This window comes from Idiotropiscis lumnitzeri, chromosome 8, assembly GCF_059441095.1.
Source record: "Idiotropiscis lumnitzeri isolate Australia: NSW breed Sydney's pygmy pipehorse chromosome 8, RoL_Ilum_1.0, whole genome shotgun sequence".
NCBI classification, from domain to species: Eukaryota; Metazoa; Chordata; class Actinopteri; order Syngnathiformes; family Syngnathidae; genus Idiotropiscis; species Idiotropiscis lumnitzeri.
The window spans coordinates 12275121-12295773 of record NC_142398.1 but is presented as its reverse complement, the minus strand read 5'-3'; the positions used below and the strand labels follow the sequence as shown (position 1 = coordinate 12295773).

Here is a 20653-nt window from a genome sequence, read left to right as displayed (position 1 = left end):
GAGCAGAACTATTTCTCCTATCCGGACAGCTCGCGTGGGTGGTTCGCTGTCAGTCAAAGTGTCAAGGAGTAAGTGATGCACAAGAAGGAGGATGTCACTCTTGTTTGCAATCTGTTGCCCGGTGGTATTGTGCTTCTGCATTTCCACCACTTTCACCCAAATACTGCTTCGTTTTCTTGTGTGGTGTGATGTGCATTTGCAATTGAATGAAACTGAAATATCTTACCAGGAATTGAACAAATGTATTCCTCTCGAGGCGTCTAATGCCCTCTAGATGCCGCTGTTGTATCCTGGCTACGATGAATGTCGCTCTCCATGGTTCTTAAATCATTCCCCTCAGGGGAAAAAAAAGGGCACAACACTTGCCTTTTGCCCATTTTCTAATGATGCAATTTAGACAATTTAGCCAGACACCGACATATGCGATAATTAGTGTTGGAATATGATTACTAAGGCACAATGTTGATTGTCAGTGGGGTAAACACGTGTGTGTTTTCTGGAACAAGATCTATTATAATACAGTTACCAGACAAAAATTCATTAGAGGAGCAGTGTTTCAGTGTGGTTCGGTTCCAGTTAGCCATTAAAGTAAACATTGTTTAGATATTTTGGATTATTGTATGTTTTCAATAGTAGTTTGACAGACTTGCGTGGTTAATTAGTTCTCACTCAACCTGACCGTGAGTGTGGATCGTTTTCTGTTTTAAAGTGACGGTGAGTGCCAACTAGTTCAAAGTGTAATCTGAATAAGAGGTGATGTGCATAGCACAGCATAGGATGAATAAATATTGTTAGTTATTTTTCCACTAAACTCATAAACGATTGGACAGTATGGTGATTATAAGGATTGTGTCTGACGATTATTACTATTTACTAGTGGTAGTGGTGGCGGTATTGGTACTACAGGTTCAGGTTGGTTACAGAGGTTAAACGCTGGCCTCACAGGTCCGTCAGTGACCAGCCGGAGAGCGCCATACCGCGAGTCAGCCTGGCGTGAAGATACCCGGAAGTTATGTGAACACAAGAAAGAAAACAGCTTAGTGTTTTTAAAAATAAGAGTTTGTATTTATTAATCGTTTATATTTTCTGGCGTTTTTCGCGTTATATCTAGTTATTATTCTACTAAAATACAATATAATAATAATTGTCTGTAGTTTATAACCCGCCACTTTGCGTGGTTTGGCGTGAGGCATGCATGGACACTTTATTGTGAAATAATTACCGGATAACGTGTGCATCCGTAGTTTAAGTTTGACTCGTGAAGCTCACACATCGCCGGGAGCCACTGAGCGTCGGCTCATTCGGGTGGGCTTCTGTGACAAGTTAAAACCGTCTTATCGAAGCGCGGCGTTAACTCGTCCGCGGCTTCCGGCGAGCTGAAGCAGACGCTTGCCAACTCAGTCTACGTTCTCGGACGTAGTTTTCGTAAAGTCGTTAAAAGGCGTAAGAAAACAACCTGCGGCGTCATCACCTCGGATTCTCTAGACGCCGCTGCAAAAAAAAAAATAATTGAAAAAAAAATCAAGTCCAAAGACACCTGGAGACTGGATAAAACTTTCTAATTTTCTACCTGCGAAATTGCGTCATAAATTCATCCCATTTCTCCAGTTGGAAGGCTGTCAACATGTTTGGTCGGCACATGCTGCAAGCCGGGATCTTCGCGTCCATGTCAGGGGTCGCTCGTTTTGGGAAATGATGACTGTCACCACCGACGGCAAAATTATGGTCAGAAGATGGCTCGTGACGTTCAAGCCGTTCAGGTAAGGAACCAACTTCAAACCTCGTTTTCCTCTCGTCTCGACGTTCTGATTTAACTGTCACATGCTTGTTGTCACATCGGAGCGTTGAGGTGAGTTCTAAAATTGACCACTCGCGAATTATACGGACCCGATCGGCTCTGACGTGATTACGTGTAACAGGTACTTGCAGGTATTTGGTGGTTACTTGGCTCACCTGAGTCCAATGAGTCGTCAGGGTGCTATGATTGAGTACTCATGCTGGCTCGGAATCAGCTATTGTACACCGATCAGCTATTATATTATTAAATGATGTCAGTGCAGTCGGTTGTCAAACTTTTTATTACTCCGAATACCACTTTCGGGACCAAAATTAACTTTAAAATTCAGAGGTGTAGTATGCTCAAATTTCATTACAAATCACAGTTTTTATTATTTTTTTTCAAATAATACTATAATCCATTGTAACAGTTTCAACATTAATTCTTGAATATAGAAAAAATAAATTAAACTTTGACACAAGTTAAAAAAAAATAATACCATCAATACTATCAAATCTGTTAAAGATTATGAAAAAAAAACAAATAACCATCCCATTGTATAGAGTATTAAAATATATTTTTTGAAATTATATGAAATGCAGTACGAAACATAGAAAAGTAAAACACATGAACAGAAATTGACTGCACTAATATAGAAAATCCTGAATCGGCAAACTTTTGCAGTATAGAGCCAACTACTGTTGTGGAGCGTGTCAGGAAGATATTGTTTTTTTGTTTTTTTTTGATACCTTGAATTATGGCCAGTATCGGTCCACTACCGATACCTGGTACCCTAAACACAATACACAGTAACAGTCATCATAAAAACACAGCCCAAGTGCTTGCATCCTAGCTCGTGTGGACTGAAAACATCTGCAGTCTTCTCCGTAAAAATAAAAATAAAACTTTTTATTTTTTCAACAATAATTAGATTAGTTTTAGAATTAAATGTAAATGTAAATGTGCCACCTTCCTTTTTTTAATTCCTCCCTCCCAATGTTGTCATTAGAGCAGCAACAAGTGACTGCTGCATACAGCCACAATAAATCTGGCATATATTACGAACGCATGCAAGGTGAGGTTGTGCTGCAACTGTGGATAAAAAAAAAACAAAACAAAAAAAAAAAAAACCTTTGTCACTTTGAGGAGAAATATGGCTAGATAAGGGGAAAAAGTGACTAATTTGCAGTGTACAGCTCCTTCCCTTCGGCATGATGATTGTAGTCTGATCCCTCCTCTTGCATACCAAACAGATCATCATGACTTGTTGCCACGATTGTCTACTCAAATTTAGTTGTCAAGCTGGCACCCCAAGAATTGAGCTCACGTTGGTTCCCTCTTCCCAATCACGCGTGACGCGCAGTAGCGGCTCAAGAACCAAAAACTGAGTTGGGCTGCGTCAGTTGTCACCACCAAGGCTAGCAGATGTTTCCCCCCAAGCAGAAGTGTTATAGTGGAGTCAGTAGCATATTGTTTAGCAGCAATGGAGCGAGTGATGAAACAAGCCCCTGACGTTACACTTGCTGCATGGGTAGCTTCAATATCAACATGTGCCTGAAAATTGTTTGCACACAAACAAGAGGGTTTTTGTTGCTGTTTTACAAATAACTGCTTGTGTTGTAAAAATATGTTGCATTCTGCCAGCTCCTTTTCTTTTTATTATCATTTTTTATATTTGATTTGCAGTTTATGACCGGATAAAGTGGCTTCTTTCTGAAATTTGACCAAACAAACTCGGCTCACAAAAAATGCCGTTAACTTCAACATCTCCACACTATCTCAAGCAGAAGTTGCCACACTCCCAAAAGAACTCCCAGAAGGCCGATTACCGGTGCCAGTTAAACTTTGTCGGAGAACGCCGGCACCTCCCCCAGAACTGGCGTAATTCTTCTATTTTTCCAAATCATCTGCAGAGAGACCAAATCAGATAGGTGTATATGTTTGAGAGAGCCAATTAGCCGATAGCGCATCTCCTCTTCTGATCCAATTAAAGCGAGCAGAGCATTTACTTTTAAGCCTGTTAATTAAAGGCTCGTCAGTACAAGAGGGGCAAGAACTAATCCTCCCGCGTCACCCACCTAACAGCCCTTTGCAAAACAGCTGAATAAATAATCAGAGGGTATGACGATCACTGTAGGACGGCTGCGGGGCAGACCCTCTGCCCTCGCGCCGGCTAAATAGATTTTATGCCTCTTTACACTTCATATCGACCTCCTTGTTGCGCTTCCCAACATCCAAATGCACTGCCTTGGAGATGCTCACGTAGACGAATGAAATAACTTTTAAATCTTGCTCTAGTCTGTCTTTAACTGTAATTGGTGATCATTTAAAACAACACTCTGTGGAAAATGAACACTTTCAGTGTGACGAATTTTATACCAGACAATATATCTTTATTTATATAGCGCTTTCACAACAGCTGCAGCTCGAACAAAGCCCTTTGCATTTGATTAAATAATCTGTTTTCCGGTGTCCTGTCTCATAGCAAATGTATGCGCACAGTATCACTGGAGGTTCTCTAAACTATAAATACATCCAATAGATTTACGCAACCATAGTTCAGTGTGGATCTATAGAATTCAGTCACCCTGTGACCCATATTTATTTATTTTTTGGTCTGTAAGTTGTATAGAAGTTAGAAACAATAAAGGTTTTCAAATAAAGTACTTCTCATCGCACCTTGATAAGAACAAGACATGTACAAAAATGCATATTTTGGCATTGATCCCTTATTTTTAGGAAAGAGCTAGATCAATAGTTGGAATATAATAAATTACAATACAACTTTATTTATAGATTGTGCATTTCACAACAGCTGGAGCTGTAGCAAAGCGCTTTCCATACGGTGTAATATGAATTAGTGCTTAATTAGAAAACAAATTAAAACACATAAATGCATGTACAAGAAAAACACACACATATATAGTTGAGATTCTTACTATAGAATTAGGACTTGTGTGTTTTGCATTTCATGAATCCGTCACTTTTCTATGACACTTCTCCTGTGAAGGGTTGTGGGGAGCCGGAGGCGCTCTATACCTTGGACTGGTCACCTAATGAGTGTGACGGTCACCGTAGAACAGGAATTGGATCTAATATGATGTGACATAGGAAATGGTCTGGTTGCTGAGTACATTGTGAGATGGACAGTTGTGCAAAATCAACTCCGTAGTGATTGGCAATCAGGGTGACAACATCTCACAACAGATTGGTTTGACTGGATTTACGGCTGTAATTCCGCAATTGTAATTTAATTATAGGTCGTTACTTTTTACTACTCCTTTTGAACATACAAATTATTTTGAACTAAGATATGTATAGATATTTTTTTCTCTTTGATTTTACTACCATGTCTTGTGATGTATTTGATATGTTCAATAATTCAATCAATGTAATATTTTGAACCCTGGATTCATTGCAGGGCAATCACAGGGCACACAAGAAACCATTCTCTCTCACATACATACCTTTGGACAACTAAATCTTCAATCAACCCCGCATGCATGTTTTGGAATGCCAGGTGCCCTAGAAGAATGTCCAATCTCCACATTAAATCATGCCCTGAACCTCAGACGGACCTGTGAGGCAGACGTGTTAACCACTTGCCCACTATGCCGCCCACACTTCTCCATCCAACAATTTAAAGCTTACCTACCTTTTATTTTCAGTTAAAATGAACACTTACTTTAAGGATTTTTACGACCTGGCCCAACTTGTAATATTAGGCTCGTAAAACCAAGAGTCTCGTCCCTCACCCATCATTCGTTATCTTCTTCATCCCTTTGGCTGAGCCAGATCAGTAAGTTTTGTGACTTTCGAGCTAGCATTGGGCATTCCTTGTGCGCTTACGAATCATAAATGCGTATGTTGTGTCCGTTCATTTATCCGATACAAAGGTCACTTGTGAAGGACAATCTCTTAATTCTGATACTGATTCTGAACCGCAGATAAAATTTGTTCCAGAGTCAAGTGTCTTAATTATCATGCATCTGTCAGCAGTAAGTCTTGCATTTTTATGCTGTGGCCTGCCTTGTAAATCATGAAAGCCAATTGCTGTTTTGTCGACTGGATTATAATCAGACACCCACCCCCTCTCTACTTCCCAAATACTTTTGGAGAATACTAAGACAATCCGTTGATCGTTATCCTTTTGACAACAGTAGCTTAACTGGGTCAGGATTTATACCGACACAAAACACCTGCCTTTAGTCTCTTTTAAGTCAAATGTGAATCTCTCTGGGCTGTCTTAACAAGGGAGAATGCACACACTGCTGTCTCAATTCCCCCCCCCCCCCCCATGAGATTTTATGAAACACACGTTTTTGCACAAAAGCCAGTGAGTCTGTAGCGGTGTGTCACTAATAGATGTCTTCTATGCAAAGCGCAACAGCTGATGCCGCTAAGAGTGTGTTAAGAGCCCATTATTGCCCTAGTTTCCAGGACTTGGTGGCCCTTTTTTTACACCACCTGTAAAAGAAAACTTTTTCTCCTTGTGGTGATGTTTATAAAGGCCACCAACGCGGAAAGAGGGAATAAAGTTTATTCGCCAGCTTTACAGCTTCGGTGGAAGCATGAGCCGCAACAGAGGTGAGATGCCACCTTTGTGCAAGGGGGTGAAGTTTAGCACTTAATATAAATTCTTTTTTTTTTTGACCAACAACAAAAGACTTGAAGGACCGGTTCTAGGAGTGGTTCACCAGTTGTGGGTGTTGTGATTTCTTAGGAAGTAAACGTGAGCATTTGAAAATGTGAACAATCTCTTATGAATGTTTTTTTTTGTTTTGTTTTTGGGCACAACACAGACAGTGGATTGGTGTAGTGGAGCAGACAAATGTTAAAAAATGAATTTAATAAATAGCATTTTTCAGGGTGGCTTAAGTGAATACTGAAATTCACTTTTTTTTTTTTCTTTTTAGAACAGCACCAATATTAATATGTACTTGTTCAGTATTTGTACATGTACATTTAGCCACCCATGTGCATCAGAAAATAAACAAAGCATATGGCCCATAATCCAAAGTTATTTTGCACATCCAATTGTACATTCATGATTGCAAGGAAGCAAATGTTTAGTGCGCATATTTAGGATAGCAGCTGGCAGGCTAGTCGAAGTCTTGTGAGCTATGCCGCACAACCTCACCTCTTCCATGCATGGCTCGGTAAATGTAAGCTACGACTACCTGGTATTTGTGTCCCTCAGTGTTATTACAGTAAGATGAAATATACCGGCCCAACATGATTTAATGTTGCTGCATCCATACAACACTGTAAGAACGCGATTGCGCACTTTTTTATTTCTCTCTCGCCGTTCCTTGGCGACATACACAACATATTGTTGGCGTTTGCCCTTTTCTTAAGCAAATTGTAGTGTGTGTAGTAAAAAGTGTAAATTGAGTGTTCCTCTACTTGTGTGATCATTATAGTGCTGCTTTTCACTGTTTCCACTGACCTTGTCACGTCAATCGTTGCCTTGGCAACCTAACCCAAAACAATTCACCTGCCTATATTCTCCCAATTACAATTCCCCTGCTTCTAAATGACTTGGCCATCTCCTCGTTCTGACAAATTGCTTAACACATACTTTCCTGCTGTCTCACATGGAACTCAATTCACTCCTTTTAACACTTCCCTCCTTCCCTGCACTTTTGTGTGTTGCAGGATATTCGTGGTGGGAATAGGCTTCTTCAGCCTGTGCTTTCTAATGACTTCTCTGGGGGGGCAATTCTCCGCCAAGAGACTGGGGGACTCCCCCTTCACCATCCGTACAGAAGGTACCGACATGTGCTTTCTGTGCGTGCGTGTGCTTAAAATGCTCCCTGTCCTTCTTGCTAACGCTGCACTAAACATGACTATGATGTAGTATTATTAAAGAGGGCTGCATGATAATGATTCTTAACATTTACCATTTGTGTTATTACTGGTCTAATACCTGTGGTGTACTAAAGATGACCTTCACGCCACACCACATTCCGAACTATGTATGCCTTAGCTCCAACACTGACTAGTGAGAGGGAGCATGGCGCCACAAGGCATTCAGACTGCAAGAAGATAAAAAGGAGAAAAAGAAAGCATAGACGCTTAGCTTGTCCTGTTATGATGTTGGCGTTGCTAACTCTTCTCCTTGTCATTCTTATTGTTGTGAATGACTTGTGAGACGCGTTGTACAAACACTTTTCCGTAGACTGTAGTTGTGTTTGGTAACAACGTGAGCTTCAGGTTACTTTCTCATTCCTGTCACGGAGTCTATGGGTCAGCCCAGCTCGGTGTTGATCTCACACACACAAGGATTTGCGTTCAGAATTACTGAGCACGTTTAACATTTTTGATTGTCTGACCTCAGAACTGCGTGGCAGCCACAATAAATGTTAGTGCATTGCATGCAGACGTATTAAATATCAATGCTACTCAACACTCGTTAATTCGATTAACTCGAACATTGCCTGCACAGTGGTGCCTAGAGATACAAGTTTAATTGAATCTGTGACCATACTTGTATCTCAAATCATTTTTCCCCTGAGAAATGAATGGAAATGAATCCATTGTCCAAACGTGTATATCCTAAAATGAATTTAAATACTATTATTTTCTGTAGGCGTACAAAGCAGGATTAAAGAAGATTCTATAGCAAAAACTATGCTGATCTTGAAATACAATACGGATTAAACAGCTAAATGTATCCATAAAAACACATTTGCACATATTTGCAAAGAAAGATGTCTCACGGATGGATTTCATTTACATTTTTTTTTAAATATTTACCCAAAAAAGTGGTTACACTGTGATGTCCCAGAACCTCTCTCAGCCAGCCAACAAGCATCATCATGTGGCAGTGAACTCAAATATGTGGCACTGCAGCCTTTGGAGAGACAATTGTTATAGGTTTGAGCGATTCAGGGGATGTCGCTTCATGGCAAAAAAAAAATGCTAGCTTTCGCGGCTAACCGTTCGTGCCTGTTGTCAGGTGCGAGCATTGGTGGGAGTCGGTCGACAAACAAGTAGAGTGATTGCACTGCTGAGATGGCTGTATTGATGGCGCTCATTCCCTATGCTCATTAAACACAAGACAAATTGTGCTCCACTCTGCAGACAGTCTAAAAAAAAAACTAAAAAAAATCTGCTCTGTTTATGTGTCTGTATTTGAAAGATAATGGGACAGGAGGATTTGCTTTGGGATTACTGAGTTTGCAACAACTGTAGGTAATGCAAGTTTGTGAGAGTTTAGGATAAGAATGGGCTGTACGTGCTCGATTAATCAACTACTTGTGCCGTGCAGCCTGGGCAGGAATTTGGAGCTAGCCCATTAAAATTGCATAACGTCCAACCGTGCTTCCCCAAAGGATTTCACCATGTGGTGTGCCTGTCAATGATGTCCGCATCATATATTGCAGGAAAATGTGCCTTCCTTTGAGCACGGAGGATGCGTTTTATGTGAATGCCCTGCCAGTTGAGCCTTTTTACGCGTGCCCGTGCAGATCGACCACGCGGGTTTTGCGACTCCCTGCCCATTCAGAGCATGTGCTTATCTGCGTTTGTGATGAGCTGGCAGGAAACTGGTGTTAAAAGGGGCAATGGCAGCAATGTGGGACAAGATTGAGACGGCGCAGGCCCGGAGGCCGATCCATCTGCTCGCTGAAAAACAACTGGTCCTTTCATTAAGCCTTCGCTCAGCACCTGCAGGGTCACTCCGTGTTTGCATGTCATGTTTGTCACGTCTTCCATGTAATACAAAGGAGATTACTACGTACTTTTCCAAATCAGTCTGCACTTTTTCAAGCTGAGCTCCTTCATTTTAGACAGATTTATATGACTTGTTTGCTTTTGAGCTTTGCTCTAAGCCCAGAGGAGATGTCATTGTTTTCTCGCGGAAATTTTTTTTCTCCGTTCTTGTGTACATTCCGGATTAGCTGTCATCCTTTTAAAAGTTTGACAGCTGTTTGGAAAACTCTTCTTAAATAATGCACTGTACGTCTTTGAGGATGTCATTTCTGTTAGCTGAAACCATAACAAAGCAACATAGCAATCATTTTTCGATGACCTATTCACTTTTTATCATCATTAACGCTGGTGAAGGTGTCGCTGGCGCTAGTGATGATATTCCCATCTAAAAAAAACATCTTTTATTTATTTTTTTAACAATTAATAGAATTTTCCTAGTTGTTCACCAACAAACATTGTGCATTTACAAAAACTACTTTCAGTCTCTTATTTTTGCCTTGGATATGTTGCTTGCTGTTTGAAAAGTAAGACGAGTGTCTCAAAAAAAGCAAAACATACAGAAAGAAATTTTTGATTCCAGGAGCAATGAAGTTTTTACAGAATTGTGTTCCTGTTATTCTAAAAAGTACATATAATAGAAATGTGTCTTTAATTGCTCATATGTCCTGTACATATTTGGGCCTCCCGAGTCAAACAGCCTCCTATCAAGTGTGAAATTACACAAGCAAGTAACAGGATCTTGAAGCAACCCTTTCAGATCGTGTCCGTCCCTATTGTGAAGTTTCTCCACCCGTGACTTGGCAGCTACTCAATGATTCTTTGTTGATTATACCGGAATGCGACAATGTGGAAGCCGAGAGCTGCAGTGTTGTTGGATACGCAGATTAGTGGTGAACAGTTTTAGCCTCGGACAACTGGCACATAAAATATATAACGTAACAATGTGGTAGTCACGAGCACAGTCAATAGCAAGACAACCCATGCATGATATGATAACGAACAATGCATCACCACACAGAGCTGAAGCATTTCGCTGCAAAACGCAAAACCAATGGCAGCACATCGGACAATAAACAATGCAGTATATGGGCACTGGCAGCTTGTGGTTCTGCGAGTGACGTCATTCCCGAAGAATATCAGCGATTACCGAACAAAAGCATTTTTGTTGTTAGGGCTTTGCGTTAAAAAACCCAACATTAGTATTCTTAAAATAGATTTATTACTCAAAATACAGTGGGTCATGCTTACCTCACACCTTAAACTCATACTGAAGTTTATTTAATTATATATATATATATATATATATATATATATATATATATATCTCATATACTCAAATGTTTTGCAATATTATTATAGTCACAAATTTCTGGACCCTAACTGACTCAGTAACTGTAATGATATTACAAAAAAAATGAGTGCAACCCGTTATATTACTTGGTTGCTACCAAAATGTGTTATATTAATATACCGTGTAATTTTTGCAATGCGGTACCCCCAACACTGCTCACGCCGGCCGTGTTTCTCCTAGGATTCACATTCTATAGCAGAGGTGGGGAAACTTTTTGATTGGGGGGGGCCACAATGGGTTCTAAAATTTGACACAGGGGCCGGACCAGGAGCAAATGGATGCAGTGTTTTGGTACCCTCACCTCATCCGAGAAAAAAATACATTTAATTTTAAATGAAAGTGAACAAAAAGCATTAAAACAATACATGTATTTGAAAAACCACAGTATTTTGAAAATAAAACATTAACAAGGTTTATGCATTTAATTTTTTTCAAGTTCGGCGGGTCGGATTAAAACGGGCCGTAGTTTACCCACGCCTGTTCTATAGTCTTGGTAATGCAAAGCTGCGCTCCTCAGACTGCCCTTAAAAGGGCTGTTTCAAGACTGTGATGAGTGCGCTGTAAATTGTTTATTGTTGTGGTCTTTAATCGTGGTGCTCACATTTTATTGAGGGACTGATTTTTAATTGTGGAAAAGTCCTTTAAGATATATTTTCCGGAACCTTTTGGTCGCATTCCACATTCAGTGACCTACGTGCATTTGACAGTCAAGCATCCAGTGTAGTACTTCCAAGGTTGTAGTTTCGATAGAATAGTGCATTTCAGTAGCAACAATCTCGTATTCAGTGTGACACGTCTGCTAGATTTTATGAGTTTGTTGCAGCATTACCATCGTTCTTGATGTTATGAGATATTTTTACTCCGGGTTTTAACCTTCTCTTCGCAGAATAAAGTCTCCATTTGTGTGGGGCTTATCACCGTAGTATGAGCTGCTCTGCAAAGCCGAGCGCTTGTTTGAGTATTAGCTGAATCCCATTGCCGCCTCTCACTTCCCTGAATTATCGGCTTCCATCTTCTCAAATCCCTGTCCCTCCTCAGTAACTCTCAAACTCATCATGGGCTGTGAAGTGACACGGGTTCATTGGTGGTGGTGGTTTGGGGACTGAGGCCAAAGTCTAAAACAGATTGCCAGCCTGTTTTTGTGCACATCTGTGATTAAGAAAAATAATTAGATTTCTTGGGGTTATATTTCTCACAGAGTCCACAGATGAAAAGGCGTCGGCATGAAAGGTACGCATTTTATCTCCACATTAAAATGAATCCGACACAAGGGAGACGTTAGCTTGATCAAAGGCTCTCCCTATGGAGCTTGTTCATACGATGCAGTCAGTTTATTATCATAACAAGAAGCCACGACAATCCCTTTTAGCCTCAGCTTGACTCTTGCAACGCTGTTTGTTCTAGCTTTAAGACCCAAGGCTTCATAACTCTCTGTGCCTCCCTGATGGGAAGGAGAATCTAATTTTATTTTCCACTCTCACGATTTCTTTTCTTATTTTGGAGCTGCGCAGGTCTAACAGCCACCAGCTTGAAAATGCTGCTGTCATTTACGAAATGGGGAATAGATGGCCAAGAGGTGAACATTGCGTTTGTAAATGTTGCCATGCGATGATCAGACTTGCATTAAATTCGGTCCAGTACTGTTTCGGCTTTCTTCACATTAGTCAGAGGAAGACTCGTGCCTACGTTTTACTTTGCTCATCCATGTCCTAAGAAGACCCCTACATTGAGTTGACTCATTCACTAACGGCACATAGGTTATTTACCTTCGTCAAGCATGACAGCAGAGAGGTTTAGCATTGTTAGTTTGTTGGTTGATGTTCACTGGCTGTTAAAGCTGGCATTTTCTCAGCTTTTTTTTCCCCCCGTGTTGGTGTTTTGCATAAACAGCGCAGACAAAGACTGAAGGACAAAGTGGACCTGGCAGTTTGCTGCCTTTGGAGGCAGGACAATGCGTATGAGTAAGGGGTGCTGCACAGGTGGGAGAAAAAGTGAAGTGCAAACAAAAAATACAGTGGTGCCTTTATAAGAGATATATTTTTTTTTAGACATGCGCCATCATTTAGTTGATTTGCTCTTTTTCACATGCGAGTTCACACCAAAGACACACATTTTTTCTCGTTTGTGGTATCTCCAACATTTAAAATATTGAGTGTTTGCTGAACACACACTTTTCTACATTTAACGATGACAGGAATCCTTTGCGTCGCTAACCGCAGTCTTTTCACTTTGGCATAGGTCCTCTCTCGACAGAGTGCCTTTTTTGTCGTTTTCCGTTTGGGTCAACCCCCCCAAGAACATCATCATGCAGTGAACCAGTCGAGCGCATCCTGCTGCCTTAATCTGTGGCCTGCTTTCATGTTTTTTTTTTTTCCTCCCGAGCTGGCAGTTCATCTCCATCACAAACTCCCCGCAGTGATGTTTCCTCCACATCACTTCATGTAGAACAAATGTGGCATGACAATCTTCTACACGTCGCTGGTGTAAGGTGCATCGCAAGTCACTCTGGGAGTACACTTTATCAGTGCACTCATAGCCTCGGGACTGTCTGTATGTGTGTGGGTGTGTGTGTGTGCGTACGTGCGCGTGCATGTGTTAGTGCATGTATATGTGCTTCCTGATAACCTCACCCACTGAGGGCCAACAAGCTAATGGGTTACTGTATGTTGGTTGTACTTGTTATTTTCTGCCTGAACGAGGGCATGACACACATGAGGTGCGCTATACAAAACATGCAAAAAGACAACCAAATTGGGCTTGTAAAAATGGATCAGAGGGACTGCAATTGACGCTTGGCCCTGACGCTGCAATTGCAAATGCTCATCATTAATGTCAACGTCAGCTTTGGTGCAAGTGGTGGCTAATAGAAAGTGTTAATGAGTTGTGATTTAAACCCCTGCACAAATGCGGCTATGCAGATGAAATGAGCTATGCCATGAGTTCGTCTGCATTGAAACACAAAAAAAATTATGTTCTGCAGTGTTAATTGGCCCGCAAGCTACGGACTTGCATATTTGGCAGATTTGTAGCTGATGATGACTGCAAATCCTACTGCGTTATGAGCAGAGCTAGAAATATTTACGTAACCTGCGTGGGTGGAGGAATGTAAAAAAACAGATTTGACTTTATTTAGTTGTTTTTCATTAAAGAGGGCATGGCGTTCCTCAAGTGAAATGCTGTCAACATCTAAAATTGAGTAAAACCTTTGCAGAGGACGCTGGTCATTTTTTTGAAATCACATTTTCTCATAGAAAATAGATATGACATACTGCAGCTTTGTAAATCCTTCCCAAGATCCCATTAGTTGTCGCCAAATTGCTGCAAACATAAAATGAACTAATGAAATTGGAAAAAGCAAACACGCATAAATGAGTCACAGAAAATAAATTGATAGCTTTGATAAGTAAAACCAAATGAAAAGTAACTTTCCATGTTTGTGTGGGAGGATCTCCTCAACCTGCATAACGTTTCATCGAAATGCACCAAAATAACATTGATGCAAAGAAATGTTTGTGATTATGGCATGACTCCTTCTTGTGACTGTTTCTAAGACCTTAAATGATTCAGAAGCTCCAATACCGCATTGCTGAGTAGACTGTCGCATTTCCCGTGCTGAATGATTCCATTTGCATATAGTCCTCCAAGAACATGAAACTCACAGAATTTTGAGTACGCCCGGTTAGTCCGCCAGTTTGAGCCTGATTTTGCACGTGCAAACCTTCTAGCAAATCAGGCCTTAAAACTACGTTAATGATGTTGCAAGATCAATAGAGCGTTGTTTTCCACTTTGCCTTTTTGAGGTTTGTGGAATCAATTATCAGCCTGTGCTATTGCAAAATAAATAAATAAATTCAGTAATTAATTAATAAAAGGCCAAGAGCACACAGTCAATACATCGTGGCTTTGTAGTTGAAATTGCGCACATTGGTTCTTGTACGGCATCTTTGAAGCAGAATAGAGTTAGAAGGGCAACTCAATGAGTGCCAAAAATCACTCTGGTAATCGCCCGCACGTTGACATAATCAGCCATGCCAACACATTAGGAAGAGGTGAGAGCACTGGACGACGATTGAGGAGAAAATGGTGCTGACATGAAGTTTGAACATGGCGAAGGAGATAATGTTTCTGAACAGTTGGGCTTGGCGAGCAACCAACCAACCAGCTGTTGAGTGAGCTACTTTTAGATCGGCACAAATGAAGTAATGTGAAGCAATGACTTGGTGATTAAACATGACAAAACAGATTTCCTTTTTACGAATGGAGATTAAAACAAGCTCCGTTTTGACCCGTCAATGTCAGCGGCATGTTCTGCCAGATGTGTGTATGTGTGTGTCAGCAGTTTAGAGGCCACTTAGCACTGTAAAAGGCAAATGTTATTGCGCATTACATTGACTGCCTGTCAGACACAGCAGCAAATCTTGCCTTTTTGTTCTTGAATGTACTTTACATAAATTATAGTTGTCGGACTGCTGCAATATGATACATTTTTTTGCATGGAAGAGTTTTAATTATATCCCCTCAGTGCCGTGTACATTTGTGAGAAGAGTGACTGACTGGATTTTAAAGATTATGGTTCACTATCTTAAATAAACTCCAAAATAGATTTTGTCATCATTATCAAACAATTACAATATAATACAACTTTATTTGGAGGCTGGCTGGTAGCTTACAATGTGGTCATTCAAAACTCTGCATTTCTAGTAAAGAAATGGCCAATTTAGCCAACTGGATTTTGACTATTGTGGATTTATTAGAATAGTTTCTTCTGCGGAAAACACCGTTATTTTCCTCAAACAAGGAGAATAGGTGCCTGTCATCACTGAGTTTTTTTTTGTCTGCTCAGTTTCAGAACCAAGTAGTAACAAGGAGAGATGTTTATTTTAAATGGCAGTTATATCTGCTCACCTACGAGCTTTTCACAGTATATGCCGGAAAACGCATAGCTAAAAATTGTAGCGTTACAAGTTTATCGTTGGATATCCACTGCGCCAGTAAAGCATCACCATCCTCATTTTTAATTGTCCCTCACAGCTTTGCACTGGTTTAGCCTACTCTTAACTCCAATACATATTAATGAGAATGCTGACCCAATTTCCAAGTTGTCAGAGCCATTGTTCTGACCCAAGTCTCATTACCCGCGAATGAGAAGTTTCTCCACAGCACATTATACGGTATTATGGTTATGTGATCTCTGAAGGTGACTGCGTAAGTGTACTGTAATCTGCTGTCTAAATGACCTTCCCGGTATCGTCTTACATGCCACCAGCTCATCGTCCCCTCTGCCGTAAGCTGGTTATTTTCCTGGATCATGATAAAGACGCACTTGCAGCTTGTCCTTCCGTCCGGCTGAAAAAAAGTTTGTATACTGATGGCATCAGGACCACTTGGACAAAAAAATAAATATAAAAATGCACCAGTTTGTATTATTTGCAATGCCAAAACAAGTGCAGCAAGGACAAGTGAAAGGTAGTATTGAAAAAAAAAAGTTTTAAAGCTAGAACTGTAGATTAATTGGAAAATCCACTTTGTACTGGCTGATGCACACACTTGACCCCAAAAAAAAAAGAAATCAGCTCATTTGCATTCAGTTGTTAATCACAAGCAGTGATATATGTATTGTTGTACTTTTAGTGAGCACTACAGACTTTACAGCCCTCAAAGCACGGACCGAGAAGAGATGGATGGGAAAAATAACAGGGAGGGAAAGAAAGATGAAGAGATAAAAATAATGAGTGAAAATCTTAATGCCGCAGCATGCAGAAATCAAAGACAAGTCTATTGAACTGTGAAAAATGCAAAGTGAGCAGCGCTAAGTCATTTTACAGCAATTTCTTCCCCCACCCTCCTCCCTCATTCTTTGTTTACCCCACATGTGCCCCGAGAGTCATTTTCACTTTCTCCACGGAGCATTTCCGGAAATAGCACTGTAGCCTTCTTAGGCAGCAGAACACTTTTGGATGCAGTGAATACAATGTGTGCCATTAACTGTGCCACCAAGCCAAATCACTGCCGCTAACATGATTTATTCATGCTAGCTTGTACTTGTATTTCTCACATCAGCCTTTAGTTACCCGTAATAGCCTGCGCTGTATTACTGCCGTCATTTTGAAAAGTACATGTTCCACTTCAATTTCTAACGCCCAGGTCAAGTCAGGTTTATGTACCTTTCTGACTGGTTAAGGCCACCATACGTCATGCTTGCATTAGTGAAAGTTAAAGATAAAGAATAAATACGGGAGGCAAAACTCAGCGTTGTTGAGGAATACAGTAAACCTCGACACACAAGTCAACACCTACACAAATCGTACTTATAAGCGTATGTGCAACTTACTTATAACAGCGTCAAGACATCTCCCACATCTCGTCCCTCCAAAGAAACTCACCCGATAAGAAAAGTGGCTTCTGATGATCATGTAAAATGGCCATTCACTCGTCACACCTGCCAACAATAAAAACCCCCATGTGACCTTCCCCTGCGAACAAACCAACCAGTGAACAAAGGGGGAGGAGAGGCTCCACATCAAAAATGTAGAACTGAAGTCACCTTTTGGGACTAAAATTAGGAAGGGTCCAATTGTTTAGATTCAACTTCAGGTGTGTTTTTGGCAATTTACATAAATATTATGGATGTCAGAGTAGGGGAAGCAACATGGTATTGCAATCAAGGTTCTCATTGAAAGCTATATTATGACTTCTTATTCAATCATAATCTTCAATTTGCTCCAAATATTTGGATCATTCCGCTGTCTTTTCTTTGTACATTAGTCCAACACTTTGAACTGTAAAGCGGTCCTAAAATATCTGTCCGTGAGAATCTGTCATATTGTTTGGCTTGGTCCATGACCCAAATAGGCAAATGTGAAGTTACAGATAGAGACTAGAAATTGAATCAGATTCTATTGGCAAGCCACAAAGCTTCTGTGGGGATGTATTTTGGACAGCGACAAAACTGGAGCTTTTTAGCAAGTCGCTTCAGTTCTTTCTACTAATGCAACAATGAAGTAAAACGCAAATAACAGAACGCTGTTCCTTCAGTGAAGTTTGGAGCAGAGTCTGTTATGTACTGGAACTGCTTTGCTACTTCAGGGTGTCTTGAATCTGTGCTGGCTTTGATGACATCTCAGCACCATTAAGTCATTCTGGAGTGACATTCGCTGCCCAGTGTCAAAAAGGTTAGGCGCATCCAACAAAACACAAAGCTAAACGAACGTCACATAATGAGCTGAAACAAGCCGTGTGGGGAAGGCAACCCTTTAAATCTGAAGCGGGTGGCGCACGTGTCATTGAGGGTAACAACAGAAACCCTCCGATTGCAGGTAATGCCTCAAAAGAGAAAACAAAATATAATAACTTTTTTTTTTTTTTTTTTTTTTTTACTGAGGTAACTAGCCATCCCCCAGCAGCTTTAGTTCACTGCCATGCAACAATCGGACATATCCAAGTTCAGACAATGGTAATTAAAATCCCTTAGTACAGCAAAAATAATTGTTTTGAACTCCCCCCCCCCGATGTAATGTATCAATATGAATTTGAATCTAATAAATCTTAAGTGGAAAAAAGTTAATTTCCAACTGTTGGCTTTGTATCTTTCTGTTCTTTTGTTTCAATCACACTGCCATGAAAAACAACAATGGAAGCTAAGACAAGCTAGCAAACGGCTAATGTTTTGACGGCACCAAGAGTAGATGACAATGTCAGAAGTGATTGCTGGGAAAAGAAGAGAAAACTCTGTTTAAAGCACCAGAGATGTTCTCTTACCAATATAAAAGCACGGGAAAAACACCAGGCTGCCAATCTAAATGGAGATGTGTGTGTGTGTGTGTGTACAAAACCCAAAAGCACACTGCTCTCATCACTCAGTCACTTGAAATTACTATCAGCCTCTCGGCATCCCTCGTTTCCCGCTCCACCCTTCAATTGTCTTCCATCTGCTACACAGAGTAAACACTTCACTTGCATGTCACACCCTCCAGTGCGTCCAACAATCATGTGACCATTGTAATCATAGCAACAGCTTTGATATTAGCTACTTGTCACACATCTGCTGATGTCAAGAAGCTGTTGATGAGTACAACGTTCAAATCGTCACTTCATGTAGTTTATGGAAAAAAAAGTCACTGTTGAAGAAATAAATGGTGTATTAATAATATTCACTTGACACAAAGAATATATAATTCTAAAGCTCTCAATTAATTACATTTCCGGGTGGTCCGTTAACGTGATTACAGAAAAATATATGACGTCTCCAAAAGATGACATTACATAATTGCATTATAAGTCTGAACTGTCTGCGTCAATGAATAATTTCTATAACCACAAGCGTCCACTTTATGCTTCATGTTTCAGGTGGTGTTGAATTAAATGCAAATAAGAAACTTAACACTGTCACTATAGATAACTGCATATGCAGTACAATTGTGAGTAGCAGAAATTTGGCTTTTGATGACATTTAGGTCAGATGTGTACGGATGAGTTTTCATACTGCTGACACAGTCAAATACAAATCCGACTTTCACATATGAAAGAGGCCTTGGTCGGATTTGAAAAAAATCGTCATATATCATATGGGCAAGAAATAGTGTATTGTGGACATAGCCTTAAGGGACCACGATTAGAATCCTTCTTATCCGTGACTCATGCCCAAAACCAGATGGAAAATGACTAAATTAGCAATGTATGGTAATCAAAGAGCTTCTGAAACCCACTCTGGAGCAATTGAAGCACTTTGAAGGAGAAAACAACGTAAACGTTTATAGCTAATACAGCAAAGCAAAAGAGTGTGAGTGAAAATGATGTATATGGTCTTTAAACGGATTCTATTCAAAAGCAAAATGATGAGCAAGAGGCGGGAGATGTTGCAGACGATACATTCCGATTGAACCCGGTCAATCTATCCTTAAGAGCCGGAAACGTACAGCGTAAATAATATTACATTATATATTCATAGTCTTTGGACATAGAAGGACACACGACCAATGCCTTGTATCTGACCATCAATATTTTACAAGAATGCCATGCTCAGCACAAGGGAATTGATAAATAATTTACTCTAGCGTGAGATTGAATAAGCATGTGCATTGTATGCAGGTGCATGTCAATCACAAAAGATGCCACACCTTTATCCTAACAATAACAAACTAACTGCGGCAGATGTTTTTAGGTCTTCATACTGATGCCACAAATCCCTTCCTCCTCCATGATGAAGTGACTACAATAACTCCAATTCATTCCAATGTGGGAAAAGTTTCCCTTTTATTTTATTTTATGATGGCAACTTGGTATTTTTCTGGCTATCGGCCAGAATCGGAGACTCCTTACCCTTTACTTCCCATCCTTACGGAGCCATTTCACTTATTACCCTCATCTTGATTCCTCTGACATTTGCTAGGATTTTATTCACGCTATGGGTGATGCTCCTATTGGATTCCAGGATTTCCGAACCGACCCACTTAATCTTAACGGATATTAATAAACATGACAGCCATAGCAACTGTAATCCAATGTATATTCATATGACTATTGCAAGTCGACATCGCTGTGAAGAACTAGTATTGCTCGCATGATACAAAAGTGTATGTGTGTGCGTGTGCGCGTGTTCCATTTCCAAGGCTTTCGTCAACTGTAGATTTGTCAAACCTTGGATACAAAATATTAATGGAATCACTACTATGCATGAGTCTTTTTCCCTTCATGGCCATTTATGCACCTGTAAATGCTTTTTTGAATAAAACCAAAAGAAGGCTGATCATCTCCTAAGAGAAAGCACAAGAAGAAAAAATTTAAAGTAGGGCTTGTATAAACACGTTTGC

General features: G+C 40.3%; 1 protein-coding gene across 2 annotated transcripts in view; it reads left to right on the top strand.

Moving 5' to 3' along the window:
- The first annotated feature begins 1270 nt into the window (after positions 1-1270).
- Positions 1271-20653, top strand: part of LOC148332203 (alpha-1,6-mannosylglycoprotein 6-beta-N-acetylglucosaminyltransferase B-like) — an 82511-nt gene continuing 63128 nt past the window's right edge. The window contains exons 1-2 of one of the 2 annotated variants that reach the window (XM_088303566.1): positions 1271-1760; positions 7436-7548. In XM_088303566.1, coding sequence (XP_088159692.1) covers positions 1693-1760; positions 7436-7548 — 181 coding nt within the window. In that variant the 5' untranslated portion in view covers positions 1271-1692. The remainder of the gene's footprint in view (positions 1761-7435; positions 7549-20653) is intronic. The other variant, XM_088303567.1, reaches the window with a different exon arrangement.